The 12,593-nt window shown below is 45.0% G+C and overlaps 1 protein-coding gene across 1 annotated transcript in view; it reads left to right on the top strand.

The window, feature by feature from the left end:
- The window catches only part of HSPA4 (heat shock protein family A (Hsp70) member 4), a 102,261-nt gene that overhangs the window by 21,676 nt on the left and 67,992 nt on the right, over positions 1–12,593 (top strand). The window contains exon 2 of the mRNA XM_075344583.1: positions 12,496–12,553. Coding sequence (XP_075200698.1) covers positions 12,496–12,553 — 58 coding nt within the window. The remainder of the gene's footprint in view (positions 1–12,495; positions 12,554–12,593) is intronic.

The following is a 12,593-nucleotide window of genomic DNA, read 5'->3' on the forward strand; positions in this document are numbered from 1 at the left end:
ATTTGCCCCACAACACTGTCCTGCATGCAGTCTCCAAATTCAGGCTGTACTTCAAAGCTCAATAGCAAAGACTATTGTAGCGCTGTGCAAGTTTGGCCACCGCTTATAGATTTCAACAGTGGCCGGTAACCTAGGCAACAAAATGTAAACAATCAAAATACAATTTTAACCCCATAGCGACGGCCTAACGTCTCAAGACGTCGGAAAAACAGGGTACTTATTCTGTTCCGACATCTTGAGACGTCAGGCCGGAAAAACCCTGTAGCGCCCCCCAGTGACGAAAAATCTCAGGGGTTTCAGCTACCGGGGGTAGCTGAGACCCCCCAGATTATGAATCGGGGTGTTTTGTATGCACCCCGTTAATGCGATCGCCGGTATACACCGTATACCGGCGACAACATAAAAAAAAAAAAAATGGCTGGTAAAATTTATTTATTTCTCATCTGACGTGATCAAACATGTCAGATGAGAAATAAATGTGAGCCCTTAGTGCCCCCAAAGCCCCCGGTACCGGAGAAATCCATCCAACCCCCCCCTCCCCCCTCCGGAAAATCCAAGATGGCGCCGACGCGCGCTGAAAACTCCCACCGCCGCCGCCTCTGCATTCATTTCCCTCCGATCTGAAATGATCAAACATTTCAGATCGGAGGGAAATGTCCCCCTCCTGACCTCTCCTCCGGTACACCGGAGCTCTTTGGTCCCTGGAGCCCCCTCCAGTTCTTCAGAGCCCCCCTCCGGAGCGTGCAAGATGGCGCCGACGCGCGCTGAAAACTGCCGCCGCCGGCTCTGCATTCATTTCCCTCCGATCTGAAATGATCAAACATTTCAGATCGGAGGGAAATGTCCTCCCCCTGACCCCTCCTCCGGTCCACCGGAGCCCTCTGGTCACCGGAGCCCCCTCCGGGTCTCCAGAGCCACCCCCCTCCCCCGCATTCATTCTGCTCTTTCTGCCGCATGTGACACGTCACATGCGGCAGAAAGGTGTCCCCCCAGGTCCCACTAGGTCACCCCCCATCACCCCCCCCCAGCCCCCGAGCCCCCGGTCATACGTTACCTGTCTGGTGATCCGTCCCGCGATCACGCCGCCTCCTTCTTGAATACTGACGGCGCATGCGCAGACAGCGGCTGTCAGCTGGATTCCTCACCCGGTCCACAGTGGAGCAGCCTGTGCATCAGCGACGTCAGTCTTGCAGGGACGCTGACGTCGCTGATGCACAGGCTGCTCCACTGTGGACCGGGGGAGAGTGAGTGCAGTAATCAGCAGTCTCTCCATGTGAGGAGTGTGGTCCTCACATGGAGAGACTGCTGTTCCAGAAAATGGGGGGTACGTTCTGTGAGCGTGCCCCTCATATTCTGGAATGAGGTTACTGCAGGTCACTCTGCCCTAAGTTGGACCGGGGCAGTGTGAGTGCAGTATTCTCAGATTACTGCACCCACACTGCTCATGGAGAGCTTGCTCTTCCAGAAAATGGGGGATACGTTCCCTGAACGTGCCCCCCATATTCTAGAAGATCCAGAGTCTGCGTGGGACCTCACGGATTACAGCGGATTACAGCGACCGTAATTTCTTTATTTTCAATAAATTGGGGAAAGAGGAATGTTTCGGGGAGTTTTTTTTTCAAATTTTTTTTTTGTCTTTTTTTTTGTCTATTACTTGACTGGGTTAGTGATGTCGGGTATCTGTTTAGATGCCGTGACATCACTAACCCCAGGGCTTGATGCCAGGTGACATTACAGCTGGTATCAACCCCATATATTACCCCGTCTGCCACCGCACCAGGGCGCGGGATGAGCTGGGGCGAAGCGCCAGGATTGGCGCATCTAATGGATGCGCCACTTCTGGGGCGGCTGCGGCCTGCTATTTTTAGGCTGGGAAGAGTCCAATAACCATGGCTCTTCCCACCCTGAGAATACCAGACCCCAGCTGTCCGCTTCACCTTGGCTGGTGATCTAATTTGGGGGGGACCCCACGTTTTTTTTTTTTTAAAAAAAACGCCTGGGGAGCCCTCCAAATTGATCACCAGACAAGGTGAAGCTGTCAGCTGTGGTTTGCAGGCTACAGCTGTCTGCTTTACCCTAGCTGGCTATCAAAAATGGGGGGGACCCCACGTCGTTTATTTTAATTATTATTTTTTTGGGGGGCTAAATACAAGGCTAGGCACCCTTTAGTGCCACATGAAAGGCACTAAAGGGCGCCAGCTTAGAATATGCAGGGGGTGGGACGTTATATATGTTTGACATGTATCCATTCATCCATTGTAGCATTTTAGGCTGTGCGCCCACAATCAGGATTTGCAGCGTTTTGGGCGCAGAGTGTTTTCCCTGCGTCCATAACGCTGCATTGTGCAGTAGAAGCACAGTGGAAGGATTTTTAGAAATCCCATGCCCAATGTGCTTGCCCAATGTGCTTCTTTTCTCCGCCACATAAACTGACCTGTGGCGCAGCTTCCCGAGCCTCAGCATGTCAATTTATTCTGCGGAGATGAGTGTCAGGTAGCATAGAGCTCCACAGCGGCCTGAACCCAAATCGTGGGCATGGGCAGCTGCGTTCTCCCGTGGACAACACTCACATCTCTGCAGGAGGCTGACACTGTGTACTAGACGCCGTGTCGCTGGCTCATGGCCACATAGCCTAAAAGTGAGACATTGGTTGCTACAGCAACATTTTTGTGAAGTACCTGTGGATTCAAAATGCTTATTATACTCCTGAATAAAATCCAGTTTCCAAAATGGGGTCACTTGTGGGGGTTTCTAATGTATAGGTACCCAAGGGGCCCTGCAAATGTGACATGGTGCCCGCAATTTATTTCAACTTTTCCAGAATTCAAATGGTGCTGCTTCCATTCCAAGCCCTCCCATTTATCCAAACAGAGGTTTTTGGCCACATGTGGGGTATCCCTGTGCTCATAAGACATTGGATAACAACCTGTTGGGTCCACGGTTTGTTGTTGTCTCTTGAAAAAGTGAGAAATTTGATGCTGAAGCAACATTTTTGTGAAAAAAATGAAAATTTTCAATATGGCAACCTAAGCTTATCAAATTCTGTGAAGTATTCGTGGATTCATACTGCTCACTATACACCTAGATAAAAGCCTTGAGGTGTCTTGTTTCCAGAATGGAGTCACTTGTGGGGGACCTCCACTGTTTAGGCACCTCAGGGGCTCTCCAAATGCAACCTGGCGTCCGCTATTGATTCCAGCCAATTTTGCAGTCAAATGGCACTCCTTCCCTTCCGAGCCCTGCCATGCGCCCAAACAGTTGATTTCCACCACATATAAGGTATCGCCAAACTCAGGAGAAATTGCACAATAAATGTTATGCTGAATTTTTTCCTTTTACTCTTGTAAAAAAAAAAGCTACCTGGTTGAAATAACAATTTTGTGGTAAATTTTATTTTTTTTTTTTTCATGGCTCAACGTTATAAAATTCTGTGAAGCACCTGGGGGTTCAGGGTACTCACCAAACATCTAGATAAATTCCTTGAGGGGCCTAGTTTCCAAAATGGGGTCACTTGTGTGGGGTTTCTGCTGTTTAGGTACCTTAGGGGTCCTCCAAATGTGACATGGTGCCCGCAATCTTTTTCAGCCAAATTTCCTTTCCAAAATTCAAATATTGCTCCTTTCGTTCCAAGCCCTCCCATTTGTCCAAACAAAGGTTTCAGACCACATGTGAGGTATCACCGCGCTCATAAAAAAGTGGTTAACAAACCTTGAGGTCAAATTTTTGGAATTACCTCTTGAAAAAGTGAGAAAATTGATGCTAAAGCAACATTTTTGAGAAAATTATTAAAATTTTCAATATGACAACGTAACGTTAACAAAATCTGTGAAGTACCTGTGGATCTAAAATGCTCACTATACCCCTAGATAGAAGCCTTGAGGGGTCTAGTTTCCAAAATGGTGTCACTTGTGAGGGGTTTCTTCTGTTTAGGTACCTTAGCGGACCTGTAAATGCAACATGGTGCTCGCAATCTATTTCAGCCAAATTTGCTTTCCAAAATTCAAATATTGCTCCTTCTGTTCCGAGCCCTCCCATTTGTCCAAACAGAGGTTTCTGACCACATGTGGGGTATCGGCGCACTCATAAGAAAGTGGAGAACAAGTTTTGGGGTCCATTTTGTTGTGTGTGTTCTTCTAAAAGTGAATAAATTTGGGTTAGAGCAACATTTTTAGGTAAAATTTAATTTTTGCTTTTTTTCATTCCACATTGCTTTTGTTCATGTGAAGCACCTGAAGGGTTAATAAACTTCTTGAATGTGGTTTTGAGTACTTTGGGGGGTGCAGTTTTTATAATGGTGTCACTTTTGGGTATTTTCTGTCATCTAGGCCTATTGAAGTCACTTCAAATGTGATGTGGTCCCTAAAAAAATGGTTTTGTAAATTTTGATGTAAAAATGAGAAATCGCTGATAAACTTTGAACCCCTCTAACTTCCTAACAAAAAAAAATTTTGTTTCCAAAATTGTGCTGATGTAAAGTAGACATGTGGGAAATGTTATTTATTAACTATTTTGTGTCACAGAAATCTCTGGTTTAACGGTATAAAAATTCAAAAGTTGAAAATTGCTAAATTTTCAAAATTTTTGCCAATATTCAATTTTTTTCTTCAATAAACGCAAAAAATATTGTCCTAAATTTGGTACTAACATGAAGTCCAATATGTGACGAAAAAACAATCTCAGAATCACCGGGATCCGTTGAAGCGTTCCAGAGTTATAACCTCATGAAGTGACACTGGTCAGAATTGCAAAATTTGGTCTGGTCATTAAGGTGAAAATTAGCTCCGTCACTAAGGGGTTAATTACTGGGGAACAGGGAGGAGGAGATTTTTATAAAAAGTAAATTGTTGTATTTTACAAGCACTTTCTAATTACCCCCAAATATGCACCAAATTTATCATCCAGCATGAGGGACTTTGAGTTTTAAGATTGCCCCAACTAACATTGTAAACTATTTTAGGCAATATAGGCAGTGACTAGTTTTTAAAATGACTGTTATGGTTTCTACCATGTACTGCACACTTAGACCAATTGGCCATAACCTTAATGGCACCTCCATGTGTACATCCCTTTTATGACTCTAAAATGGCTGGAACGTGTCTAGACAAAGACTCTACAAGACCTTCAGATAGTCTTCTGCTAGCTGACGTTAAGACATTAATGGAGGATCCTTTAAGTTCTGTAACTAGTAAGGTTTGGGTGATTTTGGAGACTTTAGAGGACCGGCCACCACAATAGTGCCTTAATCATGGTCTTACATGTTTGCTGTAAACCATGGCCTGTTATCATGCTTAGAGGAAACTGGTATTGGGGCATAGCATTACCATGAAGACATGTTCATGGTCTGCCACATTGTTTATTTAGATGGTACATGTAAAAGTAACTCCTACGTCAATGCCAGGCTAAAAGGGGCAATATTCATTAGTTTTACACCATAGTTGTGGTGAAATAAGCCTTAAAACGTTGTAAAATGTCATTGCTGCTCTACATTTTTTTTTCTACTTTGGTGTCCTAAGGCTCTGTGCGCACTAGTGCGTTTTATCCGCGGATTTGCCGCGGAAATTTCTTGAGAAATGTCTGCAATGTTTGTGCAGACATTTCCCAGCAAATTCTATGAGAGAAAAAAATAGCTGTGCGCACTGTACGGATTTTTCTCAAGAAATTTCCTTGAAGAATTTCTTGAGGAAAATTTCTTGAGAAAATGAGCATGTCAATTCTTTTCCGCAGGTACCCTGCAGATTTCGGCAGTACAGCCTGCAAAATCCGCAGGGAACCACCCGCGGGAAAATCGCGGCAAATTCGCGGCTATTGCGCGGCAAATCCGCATGCGGATTTGGTGCGGATTTTTTCCGGAGGTCCGGAAATCTTTCACTCCCAGAAGTTTCTCAAGAAATTTTCTTGAGAAACTTCACATTTCTAGTGCGCACATAGCCTTACACCTCTTTCGCCTCAATTCCACTTTGAGTGATGCTGGTGGTTGGCAGTTGTGGACTGCCCTTGTAAGGGTGGGAGCTAAGTGATTAAGAAAGGGTCAGTATTAGTCCCATACAGGGATAGTGACCGGACTCCCATTACTGCCTTATATTGCTGGCATTAGGTCTGTAGACTGTAGGAGAAGTCTGATCTGCCGTATGGATCACAGTGATTGTGGTTAGATCATTCCATTTTTGAGCATATGTTTATGTACACACGTGTGACTTTTGTTGTTCTGTATAACCGTCTCTGTGGTTAGTCATGATTTAAGACCCATCATCTGGGAATTCTGATCCCTTATTGGATATACCGTATTTTTCGGACCATAAGACGCACTTTTTTTCCTCCAAATGTTGGGGGAAAGTGGGGGGGGGCGTCTTATGGTCTGACAGGCTGCGGGGAATGAGGGTGCTGCGGTGGAGCCGGGTCATCGGGGGCACGAGCAGGCTGTAGCAGCCTGCCGTGACCACGTGAGCCCGCTCATTTAATATGCACGCCCATCCTCCCACCCATCTCTCAGCGCTGAACCCGGCGCTGACAGGTTGGCGGGGTGATGGGCAGGGATAAACAGCCGGCCCGCATGATCACCCCTGGCAACTGCAGCCTGGAGTGATCATGTGTGGCTGTATTCACTGCCCCCTGCGCATCATCATCAGTGCAGGGGGCAGTGAATCAGTACACATTACTCACCGTTCCCCTGCAGCATTGCGATCTCCTGTCTGTGCCGGTCAGCTGACTTGCGTGGAGACTAGCGGCGCCCACAGCGATGACGTCATCGCTGTGCGCACGTGTCCACGCTGCCAGCACAGACCACCGGAGGACATTGCGATGCTGCAGGGGAACGGGGACGGCTCCACTCAGCGGCGCTGCCGCTGACATAGACGGTAAGAGGAGCGGTGCTGCAGGGAGAGAGGTGAGGTAAGGTGAGTATGAACGTTTTATTTTTTTTTTTTTTATGTGCCACAGGATGCGGCCATACACCAAGATGAGGGCATATAGCACGATTGGGGTATATTATGAGCAGCATGGGGAGTATATGAGCAGGATGAGGGTATATAGCAGCATGGGGAGTATATGATCAGGCTGGGTAGTATATGAGCAGGACATTACCCCATAACAGTGTCAGCAGCAGATCATCGCCCCATAAGTGTGTCATGACCACATTTTTTGCTTAAAATTTTATTTTCCGATTTTCCTCCTCTAAAACCAGGGTGCGTCTTATGGTCAGGTGCGTCTTATAGTCCGAAAAATACGGTAGCCATTCTGGCTATATAACTGTGGTTGGCTTAAATGACTTGGATCACTATCCTAAATGCACATTGGTGTTTTATTCCTTGTACCACATATACACTATGTGCAGACTTATTAGGCAAATGACTATTTTGATTACATGATACTTTTTATACATGTTGTCCTACTCCAAGCTGTATAGGCTTGAGAGCCAACTTCCAATTAAGTAAATCAGGTGATGTGCATCTCTGTAATGAGGAGGGGAGTGGTGTAATGACATCAACACCCTATATAAGGGGTGCTTAATTATTAGGCAACTTCCTTTCCTTTTGGTAAAATGGGTCAGAAGAGAGATTTGACGGGCTCTGAAAAGTCAAATTATGAGAAGTCTTGCAGAGGGATGCAGTACTCTTGAAATTGCCAAACTTTTGAAGCGTGATCACCGAACGATCAAGCGTTTCATGGCAAGTAGCCAACAGGGTCGCAAGAAGTGTGTTGGGCAAAATAGGTGCAAAATAACTGCCCATGAATTGAGGAAAATCAAGCGTCAAGATGCCATTTGCCACCAGTTTGGCCATATTTCAGAGCTGCAACATTACTGGAGTATCAAAAAGCACAAGGTGTGCCATACTCGGTGACATGGCCAAGGTAAGGAAGGCTGAAAAACGACCACCTTTGAACAGGAAACATAATGTAAAACGTCAAGACTGGGCCAAGAAATATCTTAAGAATGATTGATTGATTTTTCAAAGGTTTTATGGACTGATGAAATGAGTGACAGTTAATGGGCCAGATGGATGGGCCAGAGGCTGGATCAGTAATGGGCAGAGAGCTCCACTCCAACTCACACACCAGCAAGGTGGAGGTGGGGTACTGGTATGTGCTGGTATCATCAAAGATGAACTTGTGGGACCTTTTCGGGTAGAGGATGGAGTGAAGCTCAACTCCCAGACCTACTGCCAGTGTCTTGAAGACAACTTCTTCAAGCAGTGGTACAGGAAGAAGTCGGTATTGTTAAAAAATCCCCCATGATTTTCATTCAGGACAATGCTCCATCACATGCATCCAACTACTCCACAGCGTGGCTGGCCAGTAAAGGTCTAAAATATGAAAAAATGATGACATGGCCTCCTTGTTCACCTGATCTGAACCCCATAGAGAACCTGTGGTCCCTCATAAAACGTGAGATCTACAGGGAGGGAAAACAGTACACCTCTCACCTCTCGGAACAGTGTCGGGGAGACTGTGGTGGCTGCTGCACGCAATGTTGATCGTAAACAGATCAAGCAACTGACAGAATCTATGGATGGTAGGCTGTTGAGTGTCATCATAAAGAAAGGTGGCTATATTGGTCACTAATTTTTGGGGTTTTGTTTTTGCATGTCAGAAATGTTTATTACTAAATTTTGTGCAGTTATATTGGTTTACCTGGTGAAAATAAACAAGTGAGATGGGAATATATTTGGTTTTTATTAAGTTGCCTAATAATTCTGCACAGTAATAGTTACCTGCACAAACAGATATCCTCCTAAGATAGCCAAATCTAAAAAAAAAACTACTCCAACTTCCAAAACTATTAGGCTTTGATAAAAAAAAAAAACGCTAAAATACAACTTGCCTAATAATTCTACACACATTGTATATTGAATGCCATATATATCTCTTTTGGAGATTTGTTGACATGTCAATATGAATGTTTCTCTATTATGGGCAAGATGCTCTACTTGACTGACATTATTTATATGCTTTAACGAGGTCACAGCAATATAATCCACCTGATTTTTATGCATGGGGCAGCTACAGATGCTTTGAATAAATTGCTCTCCTACATGGTAATGTCCTTTGACATTACTTGGTGACAGATTCCCTTTAAGGCAAAGAAGTGAAATGTTTTGCAATAGTTGAGTCATCTCTAGATCTCAACCCCATCAAGCTGCAGTTCACACAAACCAGCAACACCTGCAGTAGGCTTCCCAGGATATTTTTGGTCGTCCCCTTTAAACCTTTAAAGTCTACATTCAATTAAATCTTAGTTGTTTCATTTTAAATTTAAAAAACAAAACAACTAGTGTGCCGCAGAGCACAAATCTCCAAAACTCGGGCAGTGTCCACATATCTGTGGACATAACTGTACATATGCCCTATAGTTTTGGCAGATCATTGTCACTAGTATTTTGGTGGTCCTTTACTCCCGTATTCTTCTGTTAAAGCTTTGATATTTCCTAGTCTTGGCGCTGGTGGTTGTGATAAGGTTGCACTCCCTTTGGCGTTGTCACAGTGTGTGGAGCTGTGCTGGGATGTGGCTACCGCCGCTCGTCACTCACTTCTCCACAAATCTTCCTCTGGTGGGGACTGGAGTAGGATATGTACCGAGGTGCACACAGGTGAGCTCCCTGATTCATGACCCAGAAGCGTCTGACTCCGGAGTGAACAGCGCTGATCTTGATGTATCCCTGACTCTGGGCTGATAGTGAGCAGCCATTACCTTGTCTAGCACTGACACAAGTGGTTGAATGATCCCTTTTTGGTGCCAGGGCCGCCTTTTCTCGTCACATTGCTTGCTTTCTAGGTGCTGTACAGCAATTCTCACGGGGTTGTGGAGGGAATGGCTGCTGGAAGATGTAGCCGTTCCCATTCCCATTGATATACATGTCAGTGGCTTTCTGTGGATACACGTGATAGTAAATAGAATTGTATATGGTGGGTGGCGTTCTGCTGATTAGATGACGTAGATCTCAGGGCTAGTGCTGGGCTATTTCTGTGCAGCATGATGTATGCAGCGGACTGCTGCTATTCCCATTGTATTCCTGGTGACATTCCTTGGCTGTTGTGTGACGGTCTGTTCTTCGTCAATTGCATAGCAACACTATATAGTTGATCTGTTTGTCCCAGGAGAAGACTCCGTCTTAAGTTGCCTTAGATGCACTATTTCTAACACAATTGCTTTGTGTAATATTGAGGTGTGACCCAGAGGAACGTAATGTTACCATTTCCATAATTCTTTAACGATTGCTGCAGTTAATTTTTTTTTTTTTTTTGGTAATGTGGCAAATTATTTGTGCCATGTTCCTTTGGACCAGTGGTATCACCAAATCGTGGTGCTGGTTCCCAAGCAGCTTTGGTACACAACCCCTAACGTAGCATTCCAAATAAGAACACAAGAAACCAGTCCCATACAGATTTTTTTTTTCTTTGTAGATTTAGTGGAAATCTGCCGGTAAATAGCTTTAACCTCTGTCCATCTTATCAGAGCAGGGCCTACACAGAAGGTAGTGTCCCATAGCCGCTCTACAATCATGGGGCGGTGCAGGGTGCGGTTACTGTCACCACTCGCTCTGCGATTACTCACGGCCATTGAGTGACATTCTGCTCGGCACACAGTGATGTGTAGTGTTAGACATAGACGTATAGGCTAGTTTGGTGGCAAGGATCACTTGTGCCGGGATGCGGAGCGTACTGGCTTCATCCGCACACTCCATTTTGCCACTTCTTGTCATGGCCTGTCCATGGGCAGAAGGGAGTGACTATTTAAGAGACCTCTTTATAAAGAATACACAGACAGACCGTGTATAGTTATGTTTAGAATCCTAATTCCCTCCGCTAATTATTACATTCTTGCTTATATTAAATGGCCACGACTTTAAATAAAAAAGCAAACTCAGAACCTGAAATGAGTGTGACCTAATTTTCCCTAGGGGCTCGTGCCCTCGCTGCGTGTTACTGCGTGTTTTCCCTGCTTCATAATGCAGCTTTTACAGTATGAGCAGAGTAGATGGGGTTAATAGAAATCCCCTGTGCTTCTGTGTCATACTGCTATTTCTCGGACGTTCTCCATAGACGTGCATCAGATGTGGGATATCTAAAAGTCATAAAGCAACAACCACACATGCGTTCTAATTGTGTGTACACTGTATAAACGCACAAACGGCCATATCCGGTATCCGTAACATTGGATGGAACCGGCAGAGAGCAAACAAGACGTTGCCCAAAGATCAGCTGTTAATGTAAAACAAGATTCATATTGCACATGATAAAGCTGCTTTAAAGCTGTAGATGCTGTAACAGAGACAAAAACGCGTGTAACAAACGCACACAAAACCGCAAGTGAACTGAGGTGCAGAAATTCTACAACTTCAAAGGCTCCACAACCACCGATCATAGGAACGTACCTTAAGATGTCCATGTCTGGTCAGAGCATCGTTCCAGGATACATTGACCCGACCTCCAGCCTGTGTCCTGGTCATACAAATGCCAAATTATGGCCCCATACTGCCGCCTTGATCTGAGGGGGAATAAGGGTTAATAAGAAAGACTCAAACTACAACCTGGTTAGGGGAGGCACAAATGGAAGCTTGGAACCCCAACACATTATAGTATATATTTTCGATCACAAATCTCCCAGTATATATCGTTTTGCTGCCTGTGCAGGTGGTATACTATAGACAGTATATAGGCTATGTGACTAGTATATACTGTGAGTACACAACGTCAGGAATTATGGACAGGTTAATGTGTCATGTAATGTTCTGCTGTCTGATGCCCAGTAGCCATATGTGGCCAGTCACTCATTATCCTGCATATAATGAGAAATGTCCTGTACCAGGGCTCAGCTGAGGTTCAGTGAATCAGTAGCTTGAGTTTTCATACAGATCGGATCACGCTGGAAAAAGATGAACTTCTGGAGTCAACGCGACCTGATCTGCTTGAAAAATCAAGCTGCTGCTCGCACTGAGCTTCAGCAGAATATCAGACCGGGGCAGTACAGAATCTTGCGCTAGTTTGATCCTCTGATGTACTATCGCTTCACTGTCGCATTTTACATATAGGAGAATCCCCCAAAATCCTGCTAAATTACACTATTTATATGCTGCATCTCTCATCTGTCCCATTCTCCCTGGCATTCTCCATACTCTGCAGCCGCTTCCACTACGTACCGATATATTGGCTCCAAGGAGCAGAGCGAACACCTGGTTCCAAGAGGATATTTGATTTTCTTGCTGTCTCTGTACATTTATCCACATAGTTTGCAAGTTTAGATGCAATATGTGCATGGAAAGTATTGTTACTCATTTTGTATAGGTGAGCATTGAAGTCAGGTAAATGGGTAACAAACCCCCTTGTGTGCTGTGATTCCACAGATGTGCTGGGCCAAAACTGCTGTGCGGTGCAATAAGCTCTGCTTTCCCTGTAGTGTAGGAGAGGCCACGCACATGGGAACTTACACCATGAATCTGGCGGGCAGCTTCATACACTGCCGAGTGTCTCGTGTATTAATGGTGCTTTTATTTTCCGCAGGTCCTGTATTTCATTTGGTCCTAAAAACCGATCTATTGGAGCAGCTGCAAAAAGCCAAGTAAGCAATTTGTGATGCTGTAGATATAACGTATGCTCCC

The sequence above is a fragment of the Anomaloglossus baeobatrachus genome, chromosome 4 (genome assembly GCF_048569485.1).
Source record: "Anomaloglossus baeobatrachus isolate aAnoBae1 chromosome 4, aAnoBae1.hap1, whole genome shotgun sequence".
NCBI lineage: Eukaryota > Metazoa > Chordata > Amphibia > Anura > Aromobatidae > Anomaloglossus > Anomaloglossus baeobatrachus.